Below are 11,678 nucleotides of genomic sequence, written 5' to 3'. Positions count from 1 at the left end.
CTGGAAGGGCCCTCCGCAGACTTCACCTTCTTGTTAGTCTGGGGGCGGGGGAGCTATCAGGAAGACGATCCAAAGGAGAGGAAACTTCGGGTTCAGACGACCTGGGAGGGTGGGGCAACCGGTGCGGCAGACTCCCCGACTGTCTCAGAGGAAGGGGCCCGGGGGGCAGGGTGTAGAACTCCCGGGCAGCTTTTAGAAGACTGCCCAGGTGGGTGGGTGGCTGGGGTGCTTCCAAAGTAAGGGCTTCTCAGGAAAGTAGACTAGCCTGGGCAGGATGCAGACGTTGGAGTTGGGCGCTCTCCTCACTTTATCCATCTGTAAAATGGTACTAATGAGAACCATAGCAAGGTCCGATGGGGCTCTGCGAGGATCCAGCAAGACTGGCAAAGAGCGGCGGAGACCCTCTCGGAGGCCAGTTCTGCCTGAGAGCAGGGGCCCCTGGGACAGCCTGAGGCCCCTGGACATCTCTGCACCTCTGCCCCACAGGAGGCCCTGAAAAGCCCTGGAGAGAGACGTGACTCCTTCCACGACTACAAATCTGCATTACTAATGTTTCAGCACTAGGTAACGTGGCCAAGAGGCTACCAGAGTGAGTAAAGGCTCCACGACCTAGTTTCCTCCTGGCATTTAATTCCAGCGGCTCAAGATCTCTGGCCAAGGGACTGTTTTATCCTTCTTCCAAGTGATTCAAAAGAACTGTCTGCTTTTACCAATACCGTGTGAGAAAACACCAAAGCCGCTAAGCTCCACGGAAAAGAACTAGGAAGTATCTAAGACACACGGGACAGGATTATTGCTATTTACGTTTGCAAAGAGCTTTGGAGTGTTTTGAAACGTTTCCTTAAAGGAGGATCCCTGTCAAGTTCAGTTCTCAGATTTTTCTTTCTTTTTTTTAATTTTGTTAAGGCAATTGTGGTTAAGTGATTTGCTCAGGGTCACACAGCTAGGAAGTGTGAAGTGTCTGAAATCAAATTTGAACTCGGGTCCTCCCGTCTTCAGGGCTGGTGCTCTAGCCACTGCGCCACCGAGCTGCCTCGGATTTCTTTTTCGATGTTCCATGGCTTTAAAGATTTGGCTGTGGCACCTGCTGTGTCCCCTTTAAAGAATTTTGTTAAACGAGTATAGATAGGAAGGATGGAAAGGAGGAGGAATGCATTCAAAATGGAAGTGCTATAAAACAAAAAGGATCAATAATTTTTTTTAAAAGCCCATATTCCCTTAACTCCTAACAATAACAGATCAAAGTGTCCCCAAATCTGCCCTATTGATAGCTGCTGATGAAAAAGATCATCAACACCCTCTATGTGGAGGGAAGCATCTCCTGAAGTGCCAGGTCCTCACAAGTTAGAAAGGGAATACCAGCTTAATGATGGAAATTGCTATGGGAAAAAGAAGCTTCATTAGCCAAAATTTATTGAGCACCTGTTATGTAGCTAGCACTGGATAGGCTACTCACAATGTTCAGCATATAAACTCAACTTTCAGCAGCTCTATTGGGGTACATTCCACAAACATTATGACATATCTAGAGGTAAATCTAGTTTTCAGCTTTACATTTTAACAGAAGTAGCAAAGCAATCCACTGATCCTTGAACTAAGTATCGCCTCTGTTAGGAGGGCATCAAAGAATAATAGAACACACTTTGGGTATTTTTTCAAAGCGCATCATCATCTCCTAGCCACATGTGGCAAGGTATTGGGTCCCTCTGAGACGGAGGGGTAGGGAACTGTACAGAGATGACCAAGGTGTGCCTACACATACCACGGGTTTGAAGGAATAGTATCATTTGACAATTTGTCTATTAAATGATGTCGTCCTACCTAGAAACGAAGCTGGCTCTCCAAGAGGAATGGGCTGTCTGGCTCTTTGCCATGTTAAGGCTTAAATTACCTTGAAGTTTGAAGCAAGGATTGGCTCCAAGTATCAAGATAGGCAACAGGGGAGATAGTTTTTGTTTTACTCTCCTCTGCAGCTCTCTCTTGAAGATGATGGGCGCATCTGACACTTTGCCCCCACATTTATTGCCTGCCTCTTGAATTGTCCTCGGTAAGGCTGGTGTCGACAGCAGATTCAGCGCCTGGCCAAGTGCAAAGGAAAAGAGAACCAATACAATAAACTCACCAACCAGACTCCTAGGGGATCTACAGGTCCAAAGCTAAGAGCGCCTGTGCCCAGAAGGCAGAGAATCGGGTGTCTCTTGCAGGACCTTCCCTATTGTCTCTTGGTATTAGTTCTGAGCTGTTACAATCTTAACCAAATAGACACATACCCTCTTATTTTTGCCCCCCTCAAGAACTTAAGAATCAATCACACACTCGTGGGTGAAGGGCTGCAAAAATATTTATTAAAACTAGAAAAATCTTTTTTAAAAGTTTGAACTCTCCTGAAAGATGTCCTTCAATTTGTACTCCCACCACGGACAAAGACAAAAAGATAGTGTGTGAAATATAAGTTAAGGATATGAAGCCAAAAGGAAGAACATAAGTAGACCACCTAGTAACATAGTGAAATAGTGTTTCCCCAGGTCTTTGAAAATCCCAGCTGGCATCCCAGATCTACTCTGGGGCCAAGTTACCTGTCTTGTACCAAGAGGAAAATACAATTTCAAAGGGTCAGGTTACCATTAGTTTTCTCAAAGGTGGCCTATCTGTTTCCCACTAAACCAGTTTTACCCAGGAGTTTCTGGCCACAAGAGCCTCCAACTACCTGAGCCCTCCCCCCTGTGGATGTATGTGGAGGGTCCCTCTGACGCATGCAGAAATCCCTACTTGAGATCCATGAAGCGGATGTCCATGATGAGGAGGAAGTTCTTAGGCAGTGGACGAGGGGCTGGAGAGAGCACAGTAAAAACCTGGTGCTCCAGGTCCACACTAGTCACCACAATGAAGCCAGCCACACTGGTCTCAGAGATGTTCTCCTCAGTGCCCTCAGCTGTGCTGACACTCAAGAGGTGATGCACCATGTCTCGCCCCGGGGTAACTGGTACCAGTTTCAGTTGATTGTCCTCCTGTGACATTCCCAAAGGGAGACATGAGTCTGGGATGGTGGGAGCCCCCACCTTGTAGATTTTCACATCGGAGAATTTGACATTGAAGGCATGGGGATAAAAACAGCCTCGGAAACCATAAAAATATTCTCTGATGCGCTCATCCCTATATTCTCGCCGGAAGTCCTTTGATCGTTCAACCACGCCTCCTGACTTGGGGAGTAGAACGGTTCGCACAAAGTGGGGCAAGTCCCGTTTCAGCTCATTGTACAGTCGCTCCTGGTCCAGCACTACCACCACGTCCACCTCAAAAGCAGAAGCGGCATGCACCAAGGCCTGGTAACCAGAGCCCTTGACCCATCCACAGGTGTTAATGACGCAGCCACTGACAGAGGCTCGGCGATTCACCTCACAGCGTTGATTGAAGACATCTGCCAGTCGTGATGTAATCTGCAACAAAGAAGGATCAGCATGAGAGGCAGATCTACTTCAAACTTCTAACTGTTCTGTCCCAATCTTGTTGTGATTTTCAACCTGATTTTCAGCATTGCCCACTTATTTTCAGTCAGGCCCCTAAGTAGATAATCAGCTTTAAAGATGTAAAGGACCTCCAGGGCCATTTCACCTGAAGCCTAGCAAATCCAGCAACTTGCCCAAATATCTTAATACTTTGCACAAGTATTCCATGGCTAGGCTGGGATTCAAACCCAATTTCACTTATTCAACATCCAATGTCCAGATCACTTTTCAACCTGGGATCCATGGTTTTATTGGTGTGGGAATGCTGCCTTCACCAATAAGTTCTGAACTCGTATGGCAGAAACTAGGCATGGACCCACATTTAACACCACATACTAAGATTAGATCAAAATGGGTCCAAGATTTAGGCATAAAGAACGAAATCATAAATAAATTGGAGGAACATGGGATGGTTTACCTCTCAGACTTGTGGAGGAGGAAGGAGTTTGTGTCCAAGGGAGAACTAGAGACCATTATTGATCACAAAATAGAACATTTTGATTACACCAAATTAAAAAGTTTCTGCACAAACAAAACTAATGCAAACAAGATTAGAAGGGAAGTAACAAATTGGGAAAAAATTTTTACAGTTAAAGGTTCTGATAAAGGCCTCATCTCCAAAATATACAGAGAATTGACTTTAATTTATAAGAAATCAAGCCATTCTCCAATTGATAAATGGTCAAAGGATATGAACAGACAATTTTCAGATGATGAAATTAAAACTATTTCCACTCATATGAAAGAGTGTTCCAAATCACTATTGATCAGAGAAATGCAAATTAAGACAACTCTGAGGTATCATTACACACCTGTCAGATTGGCTAAGATGACAGGAACAAATAACGATGAATGTTGGAGGGGCTGTGGGAAAACTGGGACACTGATGCATTGTTGGTGGAGTTGTGAAAGAATCCAACCATTCTGGAGAGCAATCTGGAATTATGCCCAAAAAGTTATCAAAATGTGCATACCCTTTGACCCAGCCATACTACTACTGGGCTTATACCCCAAGGAACTACTAGAGAAGGGAAAGGGTCCTGTATGTGCCAAAATGTTTGTGGCAGCCCTTTTCATAGTGGCTAGAAGTTGGAAGATGAATGGATGTCCATCAATTGGAGAATGGTTGGGTAAACTATGGTATATGAATGTTATGGAATATTATTGTTCTATAAGAAATGACCAACAGGAGAAATACAGAGAGGCTTGGAGAGACTTACATCAACTGATGCTGAGTGAAATGAGCAGAACCAGAAGATCATTATACACTTCAACAATGATACTGTACGAGGATGTATGCTGATGGAAGTGGATTTCTTCAACATAGAGAAGAACTAATCCAATTCCAATTGATTAATGATGGACAGAACCAGCTACATCCAGAAAAGGAACACTGGGAAATGAATGTAAACTGTTATTTTTACCTTCTGAATCCAATTCTTCCTGTGCAACAAAAAAATTCGGTTCTACACACATATATTGTATCTAAATTATACTGTAATATATTTAACATATATAAGACTGCTTGCCATCTGGGGGAGGGGGTTGGGGGAGGAAGGGAAAAAATCTGAATAGAAGTAAGTGCAAGGGATAATGTGGTAAAAAATTACCCATGCATATGTACTGTTAAAAAATGTTATAATTATAAAATAAAATAAAAAATTAAAAAAATAATAATAAAAATAAATAGAACCCAAAAAAAAAAAAAAAAAAAAAAAAAAAAAAAAAAAAAAATAAGTTCTGAACTCCTCCAGAAGAAACCCCTGAGACCAATCTATGCATGCCCTTTCAGAATCTAGCTTAGGCTGGTACTCAAAAAGAGAGAGACAAGAGAACACTTGAAGATTTTCAAGTTTGGTAAAAATACACAAGAGCAGTGTGAGGGATAGAAAATCCTATCCAAAAATGTCTACTCAGAGATCACTCATAGAAAAGCAGAATTATTCATTAGAATCTCGAGAAGCGGACCCCATCCTGGTCTGGGAGCCAAATTCACAGCAGGAGAGAGCCATTCCCTTGAAAATGTTCACAGCTTTTATTTCATACAAAGAACCTCAAAATCCCACCCTCCACAGGTTGTGATTGGTCATATCTGCACCCCTCATTTGGTCAGTGGAATGCAGCGGACAAGGTATTTATAGCCTCTTCAGCCACTTTTATGCTCCCAATCTTTTCTCTGGACAATGGAATGCAGCTTAGGCCCTCACATGACTGGGGCCTATAGGTCTGGCTTAGGTTAGCTAGCAGTCTCTGATCAATATGTGCTTAATCTGTAAGTTCTTCACCATATCTTACTCCACACAGCAGGGACAACTAGGTGGCGCAGTAGAAAGCCACTAGCCCTGAAGTCAGAAGGACCTAAGTTCAAATCTGACCTCAGACACTTAACACTTCTAGCTGTGTGACCCTGGGCAAGTCACTTAACCCCAATTGCCTATGTTAAAAAAAATAAAACAAACAACAAAAAAAAAAAACAAACCTGATCATTAATTTCTTTTCAGTAATAGTTTGGACTAAATATTAAATCAACATGGTTGAAAATCAAGGTAGTTTTGGAATTATTGTCTCGTTCCCCCTCTCCAAAGCATTATGTACTTACCTGTGAGATAAACTTCACCAACCAACAAAAACATGCTTTTCAAAACTTTTGGCAAAACTCAAATGTATACATGTGCATGCACATGCACCCAGATATCCGTTCATACACATACAAGTATGGTAAGTATGGGTGGATTAATATAAGCCACACAGCAAACGGAAGGATAGCAGGTTTTAACCAGCTGAAAAGCATCCCCAGAGTTTTCATCCCCAACAGCAGCCCCTTTCTCCATCCCAATTTAGATCTTACCTTATTGTAAAGCTTGATGTTGGTACCAGGTGTAGTGGAGCCAAAATGATAGACCAGAGGGGCCTGGATAGAGAAGCCCTCCTCTACATCAGCGGGTCGCTCAATGTAAAGAGCTCCCATGGTTCCAGGAATGGACACAGAGCCTTGGCCTACATCCAGCTCCACATAGGTGGGCCGCCGGCCTAGTCGCACGGCATAATTGAGTAAGAGGCGGCACACTGTGGACTTGCCCACATCGGTGGGGCCGACTACCATCACTCGAGGACCTCGCTCTTCCTCGCGCTCTGCTTGTCGTCTCATCTGTTCCAGGGCCGTGTGAGTGTTAAGATAGAGGAGCATGGGGGTGTCCTTGGAGACATAAGCCACCTCGGTGCGCCCACTCAGCTGGAGGGAACACCCATGCCAAGTGAAGACGGCAACTTTGGCACCCGCATCAAAAGTGAACTTTTTGTTTCGGGTCAGTTCTGTGCCAAAGATCTCGGCCATGCCGGCCAGGAGCTCCAGCTGGGCCGACTGCGAGGCCTCCACCTCAAAACGCAGTTCTGTCTCCCGTTCTAATTCAAACTTAGTCAGTGGCTTCTTTTCATCATTGGATTCTTCTGCCATCTTCTCTTCTGTGTGGGCACTGTCTCTGAAGCACACAGGTCAAAGATTAGAGGACAAAGGAAAAACTGAGTCATTTATTTTTACAAAAAACATTTATTAGACAGCTACTCCTGCAAATCACTGTGCTAGATCCTGTGGGGGAGAGAAAAGTTTTACTTAAGGCACAGTCCCTACTCTCATAAAACTTCATCTACGTACAAGACACAAGCACAGAAAAACTAATATGTAATTTTTCCTATATTCATCATAGAGTTGCCAAACGAGATTTTATGGGTTCCCAAACTGAATGTCAAATCAACAATTAGGGAAGGTTGGTTTGTTTTTAGAGAAGACTGAATTTTAAAGGTGAACAGGAATTCAACAGGCCAGAAAAGGAAGGACATTCTAAGCAAATGGAAGAATGTGGGTAAAGACACAGCAGCAAAAAAATGGAACACATTGAAGGTAAGGCTCTCAGTGGACCGATTTAGCTAGAACAGGGCCATCAAACACACTGAGTGGTGGGATCTGAACTAGATTAAAATATAATTGGGAAATATGTATCATGTACCCTCTGGGCTGAAGCACATAAGCCACAGAACTGAGTAAAATGAGATAAAGCAGGAAAGGCACAATGAGGCCAGACAATGGAGAACCTTCCCATCTGGCAAACAGTCTGAGCTGGACTCAAATTAAGGAACATTTAAGTGGCTCCTCTATGCAGAGCCCAAGATCACAGAGGGCTTAGAAAGCTTGGTGTCAGAAAAGACATAAACCCAAATTCTGACTTAGACACAGCATGACACACCACTTAATTCCTCTGGACTCAGTTTCCTCCAAGAGTAAAATGGGGACAATAATATCATCTACTTCTTAACATAGTGGTCAGATCAAATATGCAAAATACTTGGTAAACTTTAAAATGCCACACAAACGCTATTTTTATTGAAGTAGGGGAGAAGGAAACAAGAACCAGGAATAGGGAGATACATGGCACTCACTCCTAGCCTGCATGTCAGAAGTAACAGCGCTAGATATGGAATTGGCAGGACCTGGGTTCAAATCTGTCTCTCTGACACTGATTAGCTTCGGGAACTTGGGCAAGCCCAGAAATCTTCTCTGGACCTGAGTTTCCTCATCTGAAAACGGGATAAACAATAAGCTTATGTGTCTGTTTTAAAGGTTAAGTTAGATCCGAGAAGGTTTTGTTACCCTAAGTCACCACACGCATTTTAGTGGTGGTGCTGATGGTTGTTCCCTCTTTCATTCACATCCTACTTTATTGTTTTACTTCCTGTAACAGAATGTTAAGTTCAAGGATAGGAGCCAGCTACATAATTCTCTTTGTCAAGCCTACACAGGATAAGTCACAGAACTGCAAGCTGTGAGAGTAAAAAATCTGGGAAGTAAAACCCTCTTATCTTACAGATAAAAGTGACTGATGAAGATGAAGTGACTTCCCCAAAATAACACAGAAAGTTATCTACTTAAGTCCATTAGTTTTACAGGCCCTTTCTTCCCCATTACACCAGTAACATCACATGAGTCAGTTACAAGGGACCTTAAGGTAATTTGGACCAACTTTTCCATTGTACAATTAAGTCAACTGAAGCTTGAAAAGAAGAGTGCTGCTGCTGAGGTCTTCCTGATTCCGAGTCAGGTGGCCAATTCAGATTCAAAACAAAGATCTCCGAGTCCAAATACCATTCTTTTTCCTTTCCTTTTCTTTGTGCTGAGGCAATCGGGGTTAAGTGACTTGCCCAGGGTCCCACAGCTAGAAGTGTTAAGTGTCTGAGACCAGATTTGAACTCGGGTCCTCCCGACTTCAGGGCTGGGGCTCTCTCCACTGCGCCCCCTAGCGGCCCCTAAGTACCATTTTCCAAGCACGTTTATATGCATGTGCAAAGACATTAATTAATGTCTCCCCACTTCTCCAAGTCTCTTAAATCTCCAAAGATAACCCTCCATTTCCCCACCAATAAGACAGAAACAAGTTTTCTGGCACACGCTTCCAGCTAGGCCCTCAGCTAACCCTGGGGACACAAAGCAAAAAAGTCACGGTCCGGAAACTGACACAAGAATAAACAAGAGTGCGGGCAGAACGCTCCCCTCCCCCACCCTTAGACCGACGGAGAAGTAGGTCCATCGGATCCATCCGTCTTCGGCCCACGGCTCGCCCACAAGAGTGGGAGGGCCCCTAGCCGTTCCCGGCTCCTCTCCCGTTACCTTCACTACGACAGACCGCACGAGATGACTTCTCCTAAGGCCCTTTCCAGCTCTAACCCTCCAAGCTGGAGCCCGTCCTCCGGCCGGTTTCTTCTAGCTACATAAGGGGCTAGCCTAGAACGGCTCTAAGCCGGTCTGGATTTGAATTCATCGTCCGCGCCGCAGATTCCCCGCGTAAGACTGGGGGCTGTGGTCACGTGACAAGCTCGGTGGTCACGTGAGGACGCAGTCGGAGAGGAACCCCTCTCAGGAGCTCCCCCCCCAGAAGCCGAAGGAGGTTGTCCTTTTCCTTCGCTTCCAACGCCAGTGAGCGAGCGTCCTCACCCCCCTTCTGAGGCGAAGGACAACAAACACCGCTTCCCCCAGGGAGAAGAACCACTATACCCCACGTAAAAGACACTCACCGGAGCCTCGCCGGAAACCAGAGCCCTCGCGGCTCTTCCGCGAGGAAGAGGAAGCCAGCGAGGTAGAGAATCCTGAGCTTCCGGCTATGCGCGCGGGGCCTCCTGGGAAATGAGGTTCTGGTCCGTCGCTCACCTGATCCACGCGACGTCGCGCGATGCTTCCTGGGTGTTGGAGTCTGGTCGATTGTTTGCATGCGACGGCGCCTGAGAGGGCGGAGCATATGGGGAGGGGCGGGACCTAATCCTCTTCTCCCGATTGGCTATGGAACAAACACATCAACAGTCGGCTGTTGCTGGGCCTCGTGCCTTTCCTTCTACCTCCGCGCTCACACCCCAGTTGTCGCAACGTGCACTTTTTTGCTTTCGGTCCCTCCTCCGACGGTGGAAAACATTGAGGAAATAACCTCTCTGATCCTCAGTTTTCCCCATCTATAAATCTGGAGAGGACTATTTGGTCTAGATGTCTACAAAAGCTCAAACTAAGAGGTTTTTGTAAAACAAAGTCCTGCATAAACCTCAACTAATTATTATTACTAAGGAATCTTTCAGCTTTCAATGAAATAGCAGGCACTTATTAAACGCCTACTTAATCAAGTTAGCAAGCATTGATTAAGCACTTACTATATACTTGGGCTACAAAGAAAAGCAGAAACAACAATTCTTACTCTCGAGAAACTGACAATCTGAAGAGACAACATGTAAACAGTTACATATAATTCAGAATAAAGGACATATAAACATATGTAATGCAGAATAATCTGGAGATTATCTTAGAGGGTGTGGGACTAAGGATTTGGAATCTTGGATCAGGTCAAATCCCACTTTTGCAATTTACACTGGATAATTAAGCAAATCATGTTACTTCTCTGCTATCTCCCGAAGGCCTCCAGAGCTTACTTTGCATAGTGCCTGGCACTCAGTAGGTGCTTAATAAATGCTTGTAGACTGACTGATGGACTCAAGGTAAAAAATGAGAATAACGTTACATGCAGAAAATCGCTATCAGCCCTTTTAATACAGAGAGCCAATTAGGTCAAGTTTTTTAAGGAAAACAGAACCTCTGGTCATTGAGTAGGAGGGTGACATGGGCAGGTCTGTATTTTATGAACATGAGTTTTATAGCTTTATGGGGGGTGGATGTGGATGCAGAGAGATGAGGAGATCTCCGTAAAGGGCCAGGCAAAGTTCCTTCTTTAAGGGGCAGGGTAGAGAGTAATGTAGCTGATGGTCAATATCTGATATTAATAATGTTTCTCTAATATCTCGTGGCTTTCAATATCACTTCCTCACAAATTACTGCTTACCTAACCTTGTCCCTCAGGGTCAGCTTCCTCAGCTATTAAACAAAGACAAAACATCGGATACTAGTTACTTTATGGTACGGTGGGGGTATTTGTGAGAATTCTCATAATCCACAAATCAGTGTGATTTTGGGCAAATAAATTCACATCTTTGAGCTTCAATTTCCTCATCGGCAAATGAGTGAGTTGGATAACAATGATCTCTAATGTCTCTTCCAGCTGTGATCCTTTTATTTAATATCTCTTCTCTAGAGAAGTAGGAACCCACGAACTAATCTATAGGACAAATAGAACGTCAAGACTGAAGTCGGGAAAACTCTTCTTCCTGGGATCCAATCTGATATAAATGCTCACTGGCTGTGTGACCCTAAGCAAGTCACTTACCTCTGCCTGCCTCAGCTCCCTCCTCTCTCAGCTAGAGAAAGAAATGGCAAACCACTCCGGTAGGTTGCTAAGAAAATCCCAAATGGGGTCCCCAAGAGTAGAACAAGGCTCAACAACAAACTAATCTATCCCGAGCTAATATTAAAATTATCTCAGACACTCTCTCTGCAGGAAGTCTTTCTGGAGTCTTCTTTTATTAGTGGCTTCTGCCTTCAGATTAGCTTGAATTTCCTTATTTGTGTAAATGTAGAATGAAAGCTTTTTTTTATATGGTTTTTGTATTTTTTCGAGGTCTACTGAGAGACCTTGCAAAAATAATTTTAATGATTAATTAATTAAAATGTTAACTGATAGTACTATAAATTTTGCAAAGCACTACCCCATTTTAAAGTCTAGCTATGAAGTAAGCAAGAATTAGAGACAC

At 44.1% G+C, this 11,678-nt stretch overlaps 1 protein-coding gene across 4 annotated transcripts; it reads right to left on the bottom strand.

The window, feature by feature from the left end:
- Positions 1-1,396: 1,396 nt before the first annotated feature.
- CLP1 (cleavage factor polyribonucleotide kinase subunit 1) lies at positions 1,397-9,731 on the bottom strand. Of its 4 annotated transcripts, none has more exons than XM_074275529.1 (4): positions 9,570-9,731; positions 6,355-6,985; positions 2,770-3,437; positions 1,397-2,078 (listed from the first exon to the last, which is right to left on the bottom strand). In XM_074275529.1, the coding sequence occupies exons 2-4, from the start codon at positions 6,958-6,960 to the stop codon at positions 2,072-2,074; spliced, it is 1,281 nt and encodes a 426-aa protein (XP_074131630.1). In that variant the 5' UTR covers positions 6,961-6,985; positions 9,570-9,731; the 3' UTR covers positions 1,397-2,071. The 4 variants fall into 4 exon arrangements, with proteins under 4 accessions (XP_074131630.1, XP_074131632.1, XP_074131631.1 ...); XM_074275531.1 differs by lacking the exon at positions 9,570-9,731 and adding an exon at positions 9,166-9,532; XM_074275530.1 differs by lacking the exon at positions 1,397-2,078 and having other exon boundaries at positions 2,324-3,437; positions 9,570-9,728.
- Between the last annotated feature and the right edge of the window lie 1,947 nt (positions 9,732-11,678).

Source organism: Sminthopsis crassicaudata, chromosome 6 (genome assembly GCF_048593235.1).
Source record: "Sminthopsis crassicaudata isolate SCR6 chromosome 6, ASM4859323v1, whole genome shotgun sequence".
Taxonomy (NCBI): Eukaryota; Metazoa; Chordata; class Mammalia; order Dasyuromorphia; family Dasyuridae; genus Sminthopsis; species Sminthopsis crassicaudata.
The sequence above is the reverse complement of the archived record's forward strand: the minus strand, read 5'-3'. Positions and strand labels throughout refer to the sequence as shown.